The 17,075-nt window shown below is 41.4% G+C and overlaps 1 protein-coding gene across 1 annotated transcript in view; it reads left to right on the top strand.

Annotated features, from left to right (window-relative positions):
• Positions 1-491: 491 nt before the first annotated feature.
• LOC133990613 (nucleosome-remodeling factor subunit BPTF-like) overlaps positions 492-17,075 on the top strand; it is a gene marked incomplete in the record, with an annotated part of 47,701 nt that continues 31,117 nt past the window's right edge. Inside the window, 11 exon segments of the mRNA XM_062428980.1 lie at positions 492-1,296; positions 4,313-5,135; positions 9,021-9,072; positions 9,304-9,472; positions 12,387-12,629; positions 13,619-13,828; positions 14,884-15,072; positions 15,184-15,356; positions 15,624-15,803; positions 15,901-16,082; positions 16,339-16,470. Of these exon segments, the coding sequence (XP_062284964.1) occupies positions 693-1,296; positions 4,313-5,135; positions 9,021-9,072; positions 9,304-9,472; positions 12,387-12,629; positions 13,619-13,828; positions 14,884-15,072; positions 15,184-15,356; positions 15,624-15,803; positions 15,901-16,082; positions 16,339-16,470 (2,957 nt within the window).

The raw sequence follows: 17,075 nt of genomic DNA on the forward strand, positions 1-17,075 counted from the left end.
TTGAGGGCCACTGATTTACACACCTGGACAAATATGCTCATCTTCTTCTAGATGTCTTACTGTGCAATACACCTTGGTAAACAATTATTTTTCTACATCAGTGGTTCTCAAAATGGGGTCCTGAGACCCCCAGGGGTCATTGAAGAGATATCAGGGGTCCCAAATTCCATCTAGCCTATAAGTATGACTATTATGACCATGGGTTAATTTCTTACACTTTCTGTAATAAAACATCTAAATGCACAAATCTTATCTTGGGTGGGGGGGGGGGGGTTGTTTTGTGTTTTTGTGTGTTATTTTGTGTCAGTTTGGTGACCTTAACCTGAAAAAGTTTGAGAATTACTGCTTTATATTCTACTCATTTTGTCTTTGCTTGTACTTTGAAGACGAGTAGCACCGTGTTTCCGGTGCCTGCCCTGCTGCATGTGTGTGACTTGACGCAGCTCTCGGGCCTGCTGTGTTTTCAACGGAGGGAGAGCCGAGAAGAAAAATGGCGTCTGCAGGCGACCCAGAGCGGGACACCGGCCATTCAGTTTGAGCTTTCCGCCCTGAAATTGAGACCGGGGCTTGGTTGGGGGACTTTGCGGGAACCCGGGTGTTTGTCTTTTTTCCTCCCCCGTTTTTTTCCTCCGTTGTGTGTGGCTTACTCAAGCACCGAGATTGAAGCGGTACAGAAGAGACTCTCTCCTACAATGAGGGGGAGAAGAGGAAGGCCGCCCAAACAAGCAGCCGCGATGCGGGAAGGCTCACCGGGGCCAGTCCGCGGCTCTCGGGGCAGCAGGAGCAGAGGGATGCGTGGACGGGGGAGAGGCAGAGGACGGGGCCGAGGACGGGGAGGAAGCGGCGGCGTTTGTGGCACCGGCTCCGCGGAGGTGGACACGGACATCTCCGGCCGAGAGAACTTTCATTCGTCCCGGGGCCGCAGGAAAGTTGGAGCCTCCGCCGCTGTGGCAGCCGCGGGTTCACGGAGTAGAGGAAGCAGAGGGAGAGGCAGGGGGTCGAGAGGCGGCCGCGGGGCTAGAGGCGGAGTGAGGCGGCCTCAAACTAAGGTGGTTTACGACGACAACAGCGACGAGGAGGACGATAATTTAAGCTACAGGTCGGACGAAGACGAACTCCTAAACGACAACCCGTCGTCGGATCTTGAAGAAGATGAGGCCTTGGGAAACGACTCCGACTATCTGGAGGAGCTACCAGATGATGATGATGATGATGGTGTTGGTGTTGGTGATGATGATGCCAGCTACTGCACCGAGAGTAGTTTTAGGAGCCACAGCACGCTCGGTAGCACCCCAGGTACGTTGGTCTGCAAGTGCACGCACTTAAACCGGGAACAGGTCTGCGTTGCTTCATTTTTTTCAGCTCAGCACAGAAACCAAGCCGCATTGTTCAAAATGGAGCTTGCACTCAGAAACAGGCCTTTGTTTACCGTGTGCTCTGCTGGCCGCTGCCTGCAGATCTGCTCCACGCTTAAACCGGCTCTCGTGTTTTTGACTTTTGTCGGATCAGCACATTTTTGTTGTTAGTTTATAATGAAGAATTAATTCCTGCCTCTTTTTTTTCGTTTTACCGGTCTGTTATTTTTTCAATGCGCGCTGCACTTTTAACACAGATAGAGATATATAGATCGTATGAACTCCCTTGGACACTTAAATTTCATTCATTCAGCATTTCTACTTGTGTAAAATTATAATCCAGTTTCTAAATTAACACGCTGTTTGTAAACATTGTTTCCAGCTGGTCTCAAATAAACAGCTCATTGGTTACTTTTCCTGAAGCTGTACTTAAATAAAAGTGTTAACCATCAAAATAAATAATGATTTTAAGTTACTCACACCTGCTCTCCGTGTCTGGCTCAATTTCAGAGGAAATGTTTTAGTTCCATAATGCCTGATAGGAGTTTGACAGGTCCTTGTTTTGAAGAGAGGCGCCCTTTTTCACTTGTTGCAAACACTCATTACAGCGTTACGTCCTGTGGTGGACCGTTACCATAGTAACCACACTTATGTATTTCAGGTGAGCAAATTGGATCCATGCCCTCCCCAGTTATGGACAATCATGTTAATGAGGTTGAGCCAGCAAAAAAAAAAAACATGTTATATAATAATGGGATGCACCTGAAATAGCGTGCCAATCAGTAGAAGTCATTCTAGATAGGATTAGAAAATAGTTGTATTTTTTGTTTTCCAACCAAAAAGAAAATACCTCCTGGAATATGTTTCAGATTTGAAAGAGTCTTGTAGGAATTGTCCTACCAGACATTTCTGTGTTTCACTGGAACGTTTACTCTTTTGCTGTCTCCGTGGCATCATATTTTTTCTTATTAATTCGTTCACCATATACCACTTCACTATGCTCCCCGTCAGTCTTATGCAATTACATTTGAAGTGGTTCACTGATTCCACACATAACTCTTAACTTCCAGTGACCAGGCTGCCTGCTTTTTCTAAAGACGTGAACATGGCAGTGTTTTGTTGCGTGAGTGTTATGGGTGTTTCATGAGACCAATGGTGACAGACAGACAGTACATTGCTCTCACTCTCATGGGCACATAGGTGCACATGTCAGGCATATTGCACACACAAACCTCATGTTTGATGCAGAATAACAAACTCACCATCAACCCAGTTTGCCCTTTCACACCAACCTGCTGTCATAGGTTAATCTCTGCCAGTCACCGTTCATGAAACTATCACTTCCACTGCCTTAATTCCCCTCACTGTTTGTATTTACACTTGACTGCTAAACCACAGGACAACACCAGACATAATGCATAATTCAAATACAAAATATTTACGAAACAGTAATTGACTTACAGTTTATCAGCGATTACTGCAGTGTTTACACACCGAAGATACAATCTGGCAGACGGTGTGGAGGAAGTGGTGTTATTTTATAGCGTTTGTTTATTTTGTCTCCATATGAAAAATAGATGCAGTAACCTACACTGCAGAGTGATCTCTCTGAGACTGAGACAAGCACATGAGCAGACTAGACCACACCAGTATCTCTCTTATAAGGCTTTAGATATTTTATAACAGTTGAAGTACACTAATCCTACAGTCATTACAAAAGTGTTTGTTAACCCTTTCATATCAAATCCAAACCATGTCAGATGAGCATTTAATCCTGATGACCTGCATTGACCCTTTCACATCAGACACATACACAGATTTATTTCATATTGCTGTGTTGGTCAAGAAGAAGTAAAATAGTATACAAACAGATACAGTCCAGAGGGAATATGCAGGCACAGTGTATATCCTATGTAGTGTTTGAAATTGATGGCATCCTCATAATCTAACATGTACCCTGTAGATTATTATCGTATTCTTTTTTATTAGAACATACCTTGTTGAGGCTTAGTGCGATAATTAAGGGTGGCATTAATATAGTAACATGTGTATGCATCATGATAATATCCTCTTGTCACAGTGATAATAAGTTGAACACCCTAGATATAATTTATTCAGCTGGTATCTCATTTCTTCTCTCCAGCTCAAAGAGGGAATCCATTCAACATGATCTGTATGTGGTTATCCTTCCAGTCAGCCCCCAAAATGCATCCTACCTGGTAGCTGTGTTGTATAATGGGACAGCAGGAAATTCTAGGGAGGTGGCACAGTCGCTGAGCTCCTCACCCCAACATAAAGAGATAGACTGGTCAGCGTGTGGATCTAATTTTGGCCTTTTGTATCAACATTCTTGTTCTTTCATTTGCCTCCCAGAGCTTCAGACTCTAGATTAGTTATGGTACAAAGGTAAACTAACTACAGTGTTGTTTGTTTCAGTTTTCTCTTAACACCACACTTTGATACAGTGCCTGCATTACTGCAGCCAGTGCACCCAGCTAGTCGATCTCATGATCCCTCGTTCTCTCATCGGAAAGACCCTGAGATGACTGAACTCCTCCACTTAGAACAGCAAGTCCCACAGGTTCTTATTACTGGTTCTCATTCCTTTGTCACACTCACTCAACAAGTGAGGGTAGTCCAACGAGGCATCAGGGATGTTAATACCGTCAGGCATTTAGGTTACATTTAGTGATGGTGAACATATTGTGCATGTCATGAAAATGCACACAGCTGTAACATTTGAATTTTCTGTGTTACTCAAAGAAACAGTTTTATTCTGCGGACACGTGTTTTCTCTTCAAAGATCTGCATTTGTTTGTTTATATTGTAAAGAGTAGACTGATACTACACTGTGTTGACGGTAGTTTATACACATATCCTCTTCACTTTTTGTTTTTATTAATGTGCCTTTCTTCTCCCGTTTCCTCTCTTTGCTCATTTTCTTTACGCTCTTACAGGCCGGAGAAAAAGTCGGGCAGCGCGACCGCAGTCTCCTGTTGTCGAAGCAAAGGACATTCCTCTCTTGGACCTTCCCAAGTCTTCTGAGGACCTACTGGTTCCTACCTCACAGCTCCTCAACGTCTCTGCTGTCTACGAGGTCCTTCGCAACTTTGGCTCAGTGCTGCGGCTCTCCCCATTCCGCTTTGAGGATTTCTGTGCAGCTTTGTCCAGTCAGGAGCAGTGCACACTGCTGGCAGAAACCCACATCTCCCTGCTTAAAGCTATTCTCAGAGAGGAGGACACTTCCAACACCACATTTGGTCCCGCTGACGTGAAGGACTCTGTCAACTCAACTCTATATTTTGTGGACGGTATGACCTGGCCGGAGGTGGTGCGGGCGTATTGTGAGAGTGACCCAGAGTACGGGCATATTCTGCCTTTTCAGGAGTGCGAGGATTACCCGTTTGAACCGTTGGATAGCAAAATAAAAGTTCTCCAGTTTCTAGTGGACCAGTTTCTGGCGACCAACATTGCCAGGGAAGAGTTAATGTCAGAAGGTGTGGTTGCCTACGACGACCACTGCAGGGTATGCCATCGCCTTGGTGACCTGCTGTGCTGTGAGACATGTTCAGCTGTTTACCATCTGGAGTGTGTGAAGCCGCCATTGCAGGAGGTACCAGAGGATGAGTGGCAGTGTGAGGTGTGTGTGGCACACAAAGTACCCGGTGTGGCGGACTGCATCCCCGAGGTGCAGAAGAGCAAACCATTTATTCGTCAACTGCCAGTCGGCTATGACCGACACAATCGCAAATACTGGTTCCTGAACCGCCGCATCGTGGTGTAAGTTCACAGTGTTTCATTTATGTGCCAAGATTATTTCATTAGGATTTCACATTTTTGAAATATTTGTCAGTAGAAGAGTGAGAGAGAGAGAATAGCCCTTAGACATTTGGTCAGGACTGACTGTGTGATGCATCTTTATCTGATTTTTAATTACAATGTCTGAGATTGAAATTTGTTTTTCAAGAGAGTCATAGCCCAAATAGTATCATAGTTACAGTACACTACCAGCACACAACTAAGTCAAACAGTTGTCCAAAATTCCATAATTTGATGTTGTCAAAGATTAAAATACGTACTTGAGCTGCAAGAGTAATCAGCAGAAAATCAGTGGCCTTTGAAGCAGGTAAATCAGCTCTTAAGCAGAGTCTCTCCAATGCTGTAACACCATTCAGTGTGGTAGCAAATCTGTAGATGTCTATGAATGTCACAAACCAACAGAATGAACAATTATGAAAAACGCTATACAAGATATGGTCACTAATCTTGTAATTTTCTTTCTGCACATTCACGCCGCTGTAATTTGTTGCGTGCAGTTTCAGAAAACAATTTGGATACACTTTTCTCATTGAAGTGAATGGGTCACTTTTGACTGGTGCTATATACTCTTGCTGCTCTCTGCACAGCTAATGTACCACATTTCATGTGGGTCAGTTTACTTTATTGCAGCCACTAATCTTAAGATTGGCAACTGTGAGCTTTGGGATCTTCTTGAGGTGCACTGCAATGTTACAAAGTCTGTGAAGCTCTTTGTGTGGTTGGCTTTATTCTTGCTCTAGCCTCCTTGCTAATCCAAGGCATTAGTAATACCCCTTTAATATGGGAGACCCATGCTTTACCTAACACGTGTTCAGCCTGCGTTTGACCCTCCTTCATTCTAAGACTGTTGTCACAGGTTAATCCCTGAGCACCGCAGGGACACATGTTTGCGCCTGTAGTTCATTACTCATTATGTCATTGAAACATCAATAATATTCAAGTCAATTACATTGAATTACATTCTCAACTCTTTGTTGTCCTGTGCCCAAAGCCAGGTGGTGTCCAACCTGACCTCAACCCAGATCAGCAGTATACACATGAAGCTGAGTTAGGTCCAATTACCTGCTTAGACCCATTCAGACTGACTGCAAATGTTGGTTTGAAAAGCACTGTTCCGTACTGCCAGTAATGAAAGTGGGATTACAGAACAGGTTAATAACAGTCAATCAGGACTAAAACCTAAGTTACTGTAAACTACTTGCATACACTGTCTGTCAAACCGTGATCTAGCTGCAGCTGCGCTACATAAACTATATACAGAGTGGTACTTTTCACTGACAAAGTTAAGCATACCACCACAAGCTTAGTTTCTTGCACGAGTGTGGCTCTGTATGGTAGTACGACTTGCTGTTTAACTAACCAAAAATAACTACATTCCTCATAGGATTTAACATAACCTGACCATCAGCAGTATTGGTCGCATACGTTAGCAAATTATCTTTGTATTGAGCACACACAGATGTTGTGTGTGCTGGTTCAGCAGCAGTAAAAGGACTGCTACATAAACCATAAAGGAGCATGGATCACCTAAACAATAATATATGTAAGGGGGTAGGTGGATCAAGGTTTGTCATCACTGCATTTAACTCTATTATTATACTATAATACAGTGCATTCAAGTAATTTACACGGAAGAAAGTATGTGTGTCTGTACACACATGAGCCTCTACTGAAGTCTTGGAAGGATGCTGAGTAGACACTACTGTTACATGGCCTCAGGCGTCAGTCCCTGGGCATGGACCATGCTGAGCAAAAAGCTGTCAAGAATTTCACTCTGTAGCTGCTGCTACCTAGACTCAAGTGTCCTAGAAAAATATTTCTTATTGTGCTGGGCCCTGCAGAATCTTGGGCTTTCTTCTCATCACTCAACCCCTTCTTCCCCACAGATGCTCCCGTTTCATGGGAAACTTGAATTGAGGAGAGCTGCACTTTTCACAGATGTTTCAGATTCTCAGTACTTTGAATCAATTGGTGTTTTGTGAAGTAGGGACTGGCAATAATTCATTATTATTGTTTGCAGTCAGTGGAATTGTATTGTGACCATATGATCATATTTTTTGATATATAAGTAACAAAAATATTATATTGCAATATTGATTTTGATCGTATCACTCAGCCCTGCATCTATGAAATTCTTCTGTTGTTTCATAACTTATCTAAGTATCTATGTATACTGTATTAAGTATCTATGTATTTATACATATCATATTTATTATGATGTGTTGTATTTTCAATTTGCAACATGATGCATAGTCATTTAAATACAACTAGTAACTTTAAAGGACCAGTGTGTAGGATTTAGTGGCATCTAGTGGTGAGGTTGCAGATTGCAACCCCTGTCCCTTCACTTACAAGAGTGCAGTGGAACCTACAGTAGCCACAAAACTCTCTGGAGCCAGTGTTTGGTTTGTCCATTGTAGCCACTGTAGAAACATTGTGGTGCAACATGGCAGAGTCTGTGGTAAAAGACCTACTCTATATGTAGATATAAACAATTCTTATTTTTTAAGGTGATTATGCACTAATTTACACATACCAAGTCCGTTCCACTAGATGCCACTAAATGTACACACTGCACCTTTTAAAACGATTGATTTTTCTCTTCAGCACCATGGACAGTCAATGCTTCCAAGATACTGTATGAAGTGTGTGTACAAGCTGTGTGTGTTGTTTCAGGACAGACATGTTGATTTTTTAAATTAGAAATGCTCTTAGAAAACACTTCTAACCTGTAAGATCATTTGTCATTAGTGGGAAACTTCAAAGCTGTTGCAGCCTTCTGACTGTAATACTTTTATATTAGCTTGGATGTTTTACAATTGCAACATGTATACACTACACATCTAACATTTTCCTCAATTGTGTATTCATCCAAAATATATAAAATAGGCCTCTAACATCTTTCTTGCAAACTTGCTATAGTTTTATATACTGATGAGTAAGTATAGCAAAACTATGAGAAACACTAGCAAGAGCACTTGAAGATATATGGTTATTGTTCCGCAGTGGCACCTTCCATGGTTTGCACAACTTAACACATCTGCTCCTAGTGTTTTGGTTTTGTAGTTGATGTGTAGCTCTTTGTCTCTGACAAGAATGTGACAGCACTGAATCACTACAGAGATGGAAATAGGCTTTAACATTTTTTGTAAGATCCACTTTGTTGATGATAGTCAATCAAGCAGACCATTAATGAACATTTGAAATGGTTGTTTTACACTAAATGTATGTAGGTGTCTAGTATCTGCAACCCTTAAAATGAATCTTAATGTTTAGATTTAGATAGATGATTAACTTTTATGTTCAATCTTTGGCAAATTTTATGTGAACAATTAGGACTGTCACAATAACTACTTTTGTTGGACCATATATTGGTGCTACTCACTTCTGCAGTCTCCACTCAGGACATGCACAGTGAGGAATGGAGGCAGCTACTTGCTTAGCCAATGTGACATGAATAGCTTCTTAGCTGCTAATATGAAGTGTTGCCATATTGAGGTAAAAAAATGATCAATGTCATGTCCATGTATCGTACGATAAGTCAATATATAGACATGATGATGTTGATATTTAGGTTATTGTACGATAAGTTGATCATATAATTATTGTGACAGGCCTATGAACAATTTAAAAAATGCACACAGTGACAAAATAAGGGCAAACAAATAACAATGAAGTACCTACAGCCTCACAACAGCATACAGGAAGGAAGCATATGTAAAGCATGTGTTGTCCAAGTGTATCTTTCTCTACCGTTCTCCTATTTGTCCTACCTCTCCTTGTTGCATCTCTTAATTTTTTTTTACCTTTTTTTCTCTTGCATGTCCTCTCCTATCTCCCCTACAGAGAGGAGGATGGTGAGCAGGAGGACAAAGCCATCTGGTACTACAGCACCAAGGTAAATCCCTTTCTCTAACTGGGGACAAATGCTTTTCACACAGTCACATTTAATTTTTTGTCTCATGATAGAGACTCTTAATTTCTCACTTGGTTATGTGTCACAGTCCAACTCTGTATTTAATTTACCACAATACATGCCACGTTGGTGCAGTCCCGCTGGCATAGTGTTGAGTTTATGTTGTTAGTTCTGCCGTTGTGACCATTCCTCACTTTACTCTGTCCTGTTCAGGTCCAGCTAGGTGAGCTGATAGACTGCCTGGATAAGGAATACTGGGAGGCCGACCTGAATGCAGCCCTTGAAGAGATAAGGGACGAGGTGCACACGCATATGGACATCACTGAGGACCTAACCAACAAGGCCCGGGGCAGCAACAAGTGTTTCCTCACTGCTGCTAATGGTAAACAGCTCTTCATTCTTTCTCCTTCTATAAAGATAAATAATCGGAGGACACAAGATGCTCTCTGTTACAGCATTTAATGATGGCTGAGAGAGAGGGAGAGAAGGATCTCTTATAAGCCCCAAGTGATATTTTTTTCCTCTCTCTCTCCAGCCGTCTCTCTCCCCGCTTCACTCCTCTGTCTGTCTTCTATCCAGTACTAATGAATGCCACCCAGTCATAGATGGCTGGGCCATAGGAATCAAACACAGCTATTATGTAACCTTACTCTGGTCCCAGTTTGGCCAGTCTCCAGCACTTGAGCTTCCTTTCAGTCCCTCATCTCTTTCTCTCTGTCAGTGGGGCATCCTCCAAAGGCATGTGCATGTTTTTTATTTTCCGAGTGGGAGAAAATTATGCACATAGAGGATATCAGCGTATCATGTTTGTAACTGTGCAGTGGAAGTTCAAAACAATTAAGCCATGCAGAATAGCATTCCCCTTTTAAAGTTGCATCTGTATGCGTCGTTAACCTTTGATGCAACAGCTTGAGTGGAAATTAACACCTCTAACCAGCATATTCTGTGCACAGATAAGTTCATGATTCCCACCGACAACAAACTTGGACGTTTTTTACCCCCATGAAATAGATAATACAGACACCAGAAAAAAGTATGCTACTTGAAAGAATAAATGCAGCTTTTGTCAAACCTTTTGAAACTAGCAGCAGTTTCATTCTGTGCCCCCACAGTGTTTGTTTTTTTCTTTCTTTCGCTACAGTGCACAGAACCAGCCAGCAACTCTTGATACTGGAGATATATGAAGTAAAATGTGTGTTGTGGTTTGTTTTAAGCACAACTTTTCTTTTTTTTTTGCAAGCACATAAATTCTTTTTTGTTACGAAATTATCATGCAAAGAAAGAGTGTTTTCAGTTTTGCTTATTTGTCATTGTCCCTGCTGTGTGCTCACAAACCCTTGAACACTCACTCACAGTGACTGAAGGTGAATTCTGATTTTGTCTCCAATTTGCTTGCAAGTAACAGTATTTTTATTAGTCACTGTGGGAGTAAGGAAGCACTTGGAGAGGTGAGCAGGTAAACAATTAGTTGATACAGTATGGATAAACTACCTGTGTGGGGATGCTCTCCAAGTAACTGATAACGCTACAAGAAAACGGATTGGAGACAAAAAGGGCAGTCAGAAATTACTCCAACTTTTTACTGCAGTTCCAGACTTTACTGAAATTGTGGCACACTTTAAGCTGGTTTCCCGTCCAAGAGTTTGTGAGCACACAGAGTAGAGAAACTGAGAGGTCCAAATGAATGAGTGAAAGAGTACCCTTCCAACAGCAGTCAAACATTTGGACACACTTTGTAATTAAAGGGAATGGAAAGGTGTATCCAAACTTTTGACTGGAACTTTAAAAGGGTAAGAGCAAAGGCATAAATAAATTTATTGAGCACAGAATACATTTTTCTTAGCTCAAAATGTTCCATTACATGCACTGGAGTGAGGCACACATATAACTCTAAAGTGATACAGAACAGATTCATTTGTAAGCAAAATGGAAAAGATATTTAATGCCCTAAAAATGAATCTCCTCACTTCTTCTGGGATCTCCTCTGGTTAATATAACTGTCAGCACTTTTCAAAAATAATATGCTAGACTACATTAAAATCCCAAGACTCTTGTAAATCAAAGTACATGAAAAGTGTGGAAGTTGAAATACATAAACAATTCAAATACAGATTTTGACTGTCATATGAAAGATTCTGATGTTCCTCTGAACTTGGTAATATGTGTGAAGCAGAAATATTCTCTTCCTGCAAGCATCTTACATAGTTAAGAGATGGACATGAATTGGCGTGTGTCAGCCCTGCATTTTAAATGTAAATTAGTATTGATAATATAACTTAAGCATTTTCATACTGTACTGTTAGCTTGATGCAAGAGGCCCTGTTTTTGAGAAGCAGAATGAACACTGACAGATTATCATGCCCAACATGAAGACTGACTTTATGTACTGAACAAAAACTATCTGACCGCAGAATCTTCCATCAAAGCCTTTGCGCTATGCAGGTAGAAATTGTTCACTGCTTAAGTAATTAAAAACAGAATGGAGTTGGTTGTCATTTTTGTGTTGTTTCCTCTTTCCCTGAGTTTTCAGGATTGGATTTTTTCTGTCTGTTTTTATCAGATCAGTTTTGTGGACACAACTTCCTTTCATTCATTTAATTCCTCTTTGCTGTCATATGTTCAGTCGGTATAATGGAGGATAGAATAAGGATAATGAACGAAACAACTGTTTAACATCTATTTTCTGCATTGTGAAATTTATGCAAATTGCCTGTCAGTGCAGACAGAGGATATCCATTGCGTTGCTTATGTTAATCTGGTATGGTGCTACTGATGAGTCATGCTCACATGAAGGACTTTATAGTCTTCCGCTGTGTATTAATGACCCAATGTACTTACCCCTTGATATGTGGCTATCACTGCTGTTACATATATTAACGCTGGCGTGATCAATCTGAAACACAGTGTGGTACCATTGTTGCTCTCTGACCACAAACTTACTCTGATGGTGTTTAACAGCAGATTAAGATTTCAGTGGCTCCTAGTCAACATCAGTGATTATGTATAGTTTTAAAACTTTTTTATACAAATCATGTAAGAAAAAGGTGGACAGTTTGAAGGTAATTCTCTTAGTTTTGGGGTAAACTTAAAAGTTCATGCATGTCATATTTGTCTTCTAGAAACACTTTTTTTTTTAAATTAAATGTGTAATTGTTTTATTTTACTCATTTAATTAAGTTATTTTTTGTACTTCAATATTATAAAGGGTATCCTCTGTATCTTCAGATTTTATGCCCTTTTGGACTCACTGGCTCAGTAGTTTTCTATCATCTTAAAAATTGTTTTTAATCATCCAGAGGAGATCCTGGAGCGGTTACGGGCTAAGAAGGAGGAGGAACTGGAGGAGGTGAAAAGACGGGCTGCAGAGGAGGCCCAGAGAGCGAGGCTGGAGAAGGAGAAGAAGGAGATGGGTGCAGAGAAGGATGATGAAGAGACCAAGCTGAGAGACGAGGGACAGCAGGATGTCAAGGTCAAACTGACAAAGGAGGATGAGACAAAAGAAGAGGCCAAAGAGGAGAAGGATGGCGTCAAAACTGGAGGTAATTACAGCAGTTATATTTCACAAAGTTCTCTGAAAAACATTACTAAACATTCAAAATTACTTTATTTATCCCCGAGGGGAAATTCAATTAGTCTGTTAGCTCTTCTGTAAATTATTGAAGAATTAGACAGCCTGATGGCTGTAGGAGCGAAGGATCTTTTAAATCTCTCCGTCCTGCAATGCAGAGAGAGAAGCCACCCACTGCTGTTTTTTTGGTCCAAAAAGGTGTGTTGTAGCGGATGATTCGGGTATTTCAAGATGGCATGTATCCCAAAGTAATGAAATATTGAATAGTAAATAATAAATAATCAAAGTACCATAAAAATGTTGCAATGTCTGAACTGAAAAAAACGTTTTTCTGGCTCTCAGCACCTCCACTGTATTCTGTTTTTGAACCTTGGAAAAAAGGACACCATCACAATGGTGTAATTAGTTATTGATTTAAGAATCAATTACACAGTTATTTGGCTCTTGTGCCGATTAGAAATGCTGTGCTCCTTTTTCAAGACTCAATTTGCCACACACGTTAATTTACGTGTGTCTTGCTGGATTTGTATTATCAAGGGTAATAAAGGCTTTTTTACAGAATAATAAGATGTGTATTGAATGGGCAGGGAAAATCTTGGTGTGAGTTTAAAGTGAATTTTTATAAGTTTGGTAAGGGGAGGCTAATTAGCCTTGAGAGCATAATGAATATTTATGTATCCCCATAAATGCATGATTGCATGACTATTAAAAAGCTAATTTTAATAACCATAGAAGTTCTGATACACTTCACTTTTAAAGGTAATATATGTAGCTTTGCCTTTAACAATGTCCGAAATTAATAGATTTTTTTTCCTTTTGATGATAGATGTCATATGGTTTTATGATTTCACCATATTTGTCAGCCCCAACCATCACTGCTCCTCTCATTTTCTCCAAGTAACTTTTGTGTTAGCAGTTAAAATCCAATATATTTACAACATTGCTGCTGTTCATCTGTAGTCCTTGAAGCTCCACCCACTGGCCAAGAAGTCAGTAGTGGCTGTAGCATCTCAGACGGACCTTTACTCCCAGCAGCCTCTGCTCCAACACAAACCACCCCCGCCATCGTGAGCTCTAGTCTGGCCACTGAGACCCCAAAGCCTCCGGCCTCCACCGTAGAGGCTGGGATAGAGGGATGTTCCCATATGGAGGTCTCTAACAGCACCAAAGGTATATTAGGACATTTCTTGATGAAATTGTCCTCATTCAGCTCCTCTTGCGGATCTGCTTTACTGTCACCGTCTGCCACTTCACATGGTTGTGTACCACCCTATTGCCAGAAACAATAACCTTGTTTGTTCCGCCATGTATCCCCAGTGCTTCGGTGTTCCTCTTGGCCATTTCCCAGCCTGCCTCTTTGCATGTGGCTCTCATTCCATCTGCTGGCTTTTTGTGTTCAGTTGTCCAATTTTTATTTTTTCGAATTTAAGCTTGAGCTTTGGAACACATTCAGATGTTAATGCTCACTTTCTCTCTAAGGAGCTGAGAAGCTGATTGCACAGATTGATTTGCAATCAGATGGCCTTGTCACTGCAATCAGCATGACTAGAAGTGAGCCTCAGTCACCTGTGGACAACGTACACTTTTCTTGCTGCAATAGATCTTACAAAAAGCTTTTTTTGTGCTGCTTGCTTGTAATCGGTACATTTTAATTAGTTGACTTTCTGTTTAGATTGTGCCTTTTTATTGAAAAATGTTTCTGAAATGCTTGTATACATCGTTAATAATTACATCACTATTTATTGTTGTCGTCATGTGTGCACAAGCCTTGTTTTGTGGCAGTTTGTTATTATCTGTTAGCTGTATGTCAGTTTTGTTCTCTTATAAGGAGGGCAAAGTGTGGCATGGACTGGTTGCTTTCAAGTGACATCTTTCCATCTGACTGGTTATTCGTTGCATGCATTACGCATGACTTATCAGTAGAGGGAGCCACAGCCTTTACTAACTACTTGAGAGCTATCACGGTAAAGTCGCTCTCTTTATTAAGACTCAGCTTTTACTTGCGCAGACTTGCTTTTTATTCTTTACTATTGACAGCTTTGATGCAACAATTTGTCTTAGTTTTTCTTGTTCAGTAAGTTTAACACCTGCATCTTGATGGAACACTTAAATGAACCATGAATGATAGTTGAGATGATGACTTATGACACCAAGAACAACACAATCTGGACAAGTTAGCCTTGTTTATGTTACGGTCAATATTACCTGTGATTTTCTGTCTGCAGCAGAAAACCCATCATCAGACTCTGTCCCTGTCAGTGGAGATGGTATCCCCAGCCTGAGCCACTCCTCCCAGCCTAGCGAGGAGAACAGTAACAGCAGCATGGGAACCGGGGGTCCTCCCAGGGGTCCTGAACCCCCAGACTTGGCTGACAAGTCCTCCCAGTCCTCCTTGGCCAGCTTCGAAGACACAGGTCTGACACAGCAATATCTCATCATGACTGTCTAGAGTACCAAGTAGAGATTTAAAATGTGTATGACTTGGCTTCTTCTGTCTTTGACTGAACCTGGCAATGCATTTCCAGGGGATGGTAAAGATTCGCTCAACGGTGAGATGGGCCTCGGCGGTAAAAGGTCTGCAGCAACTCGCATGGTGACGCGGCTTAGGAACCCAGAGAGCAAGCTGAGCCAGCTGAAGAACCAGCAGGTGGCTGCTGCTGTTCACGAAGCCAACAAGGGCTTCAAGGAGGGCAAAGAGGTGAGAACTGCGAATTACAATGATTGCTCTTTCAAACAATATATGGAAAATGTGTGCAAAGTGTGATATGTACACAAAGTAGATGCTGTTTGAGACATTTACGGACTATTCTCTGACTATTCAAAAAGATGTTGTCTATGGGAACAACAATTACGATAATGAATATAAAGCAGCCAGCTGCAAATGAGTTCTGATCATATCATGAACTTTGTTGTTGTCATAAATCACTTTAATAAATCGAAATTACTTTTTTCCTCTCCTCTGTAGGTACTAGTAGTAAATGCACAAGGTGACATCACCCGTGTCAGTACGCGCGGTGGCAAGGAAGTGGTGATGAAGGGGACCCTCAGTCAATACTTCAAGATTGGCCAGGAGGGCAAATTTCGCGTCTATCATAACCAGTACAGCTCAAATGCCATGGCCCTCAACAAGCACCAGCACAGAGAGGCAAGTAACACTTCAGGTTGTTTTCTTTGTTGTATGTCTTTCGGATGCTCAAGCTGGATTTCTGATCTTATACCTGATTCATCTGTCTTTTCATCAGGACCATGATAAGAGGCGGCATCTCTCCCATAAGTTTTGCATGACACCAGCAGGAGAATTTAAATGGAACGGGTCCATCCACGGCTCTAAGGTTCTGACCATCTCCACACTGAGACTCACCATCATCCAGCTGGAGAACAATGTGCCAGCACCATTCATGCACCCTAACTGGGCCTCACACAGGTACGGACAGATCAGAGTGGAGTACTTGCTTTATATCCATACAAACACGTTCAGTGTGTATTGGTTTTAGTGCTTTAGGCTGTCAGTTGTATGTCGGGGTTTGCACATGTCGAAATGAAGGTTAGAATTGTGGCATTTTTACCGAAAGTAAATGTACACCATAACCATGCTGAAAACTTAAAACCAAATGTATCCTCAAAGTGAAAAACTCAAGTAAAGAGAGAAGTTTAAAAGTGTTTCTTTGTATGTTTTCTAGGACCAACTGGATCAAAGCAGTTCAGATGTGCAGTAAGGCCAGAGAGTTTGCTCTGGCTCTGGCCATCCTGGAGTGTGCCATCAAACCTGTGGCTATGCTGCCAGTCTGGAAGGACTCACTGGGCCATACCAGGTACACATACTGTAGCATAGTTATTCATGCCACATATTTGTATAAATCTGAGCTTATGCACACTGATATGATTTCTCAGACACTTACAAATTGATAAATATTATCCCTCCACAAATTCAGTTTAAATACAAAACATTCAAATACTTCAAATACAAAAAAGAGAAAAACTGTACACAGGGAATGTGCGGTCAGGCGGGCCAGTTCAGCAGGCAGAGGCGATCATAACCAGATCAGATCAAAAGGCCCACCCTAGCTGTGAGGCATAATATTTAGACTGCAAGTCCACTACCAGTACCACCCACCTCTCCCTCTACTACTGCCTCAATGCCACAATGGCCCTTTTAAAGAAATGATTGGCCAAAATTTCATCTTCTTGAGACCAGAGTGTGTGCGCATGTGTGACTCAGCTATGAGCATCAAAGTTAGTGAGAGAGGGAGAGACAGAGCTTTGTAAGCTGCATTTCAGCAGAAAGTGTGAGTAAGTGTTTCACAGGCCATTTTCAAGAGCAACTATGATCTTCTCATCTTTAATTAGAGGTTTTACATTTGCCCACAAAGCTTTCCAACTGTTTACAATTAATAATAAGGAAAAACATATTTCCAAT

The sequence above is a fragment of the Scomber scombrus genome, chromosome 2 (assembly GCF_963691925.1).
Source record: "Scomber scombrus chromosome 2, fScoSco1.1, whole genome shotgun sequence".
Classification (NCBI taxonomy): domain Eukaryota; kingdom Metazoa; phylum Chordata; class Actinopteri; order Scombriformes; family Scombridae; genus Scomber; species Scomber scombrus.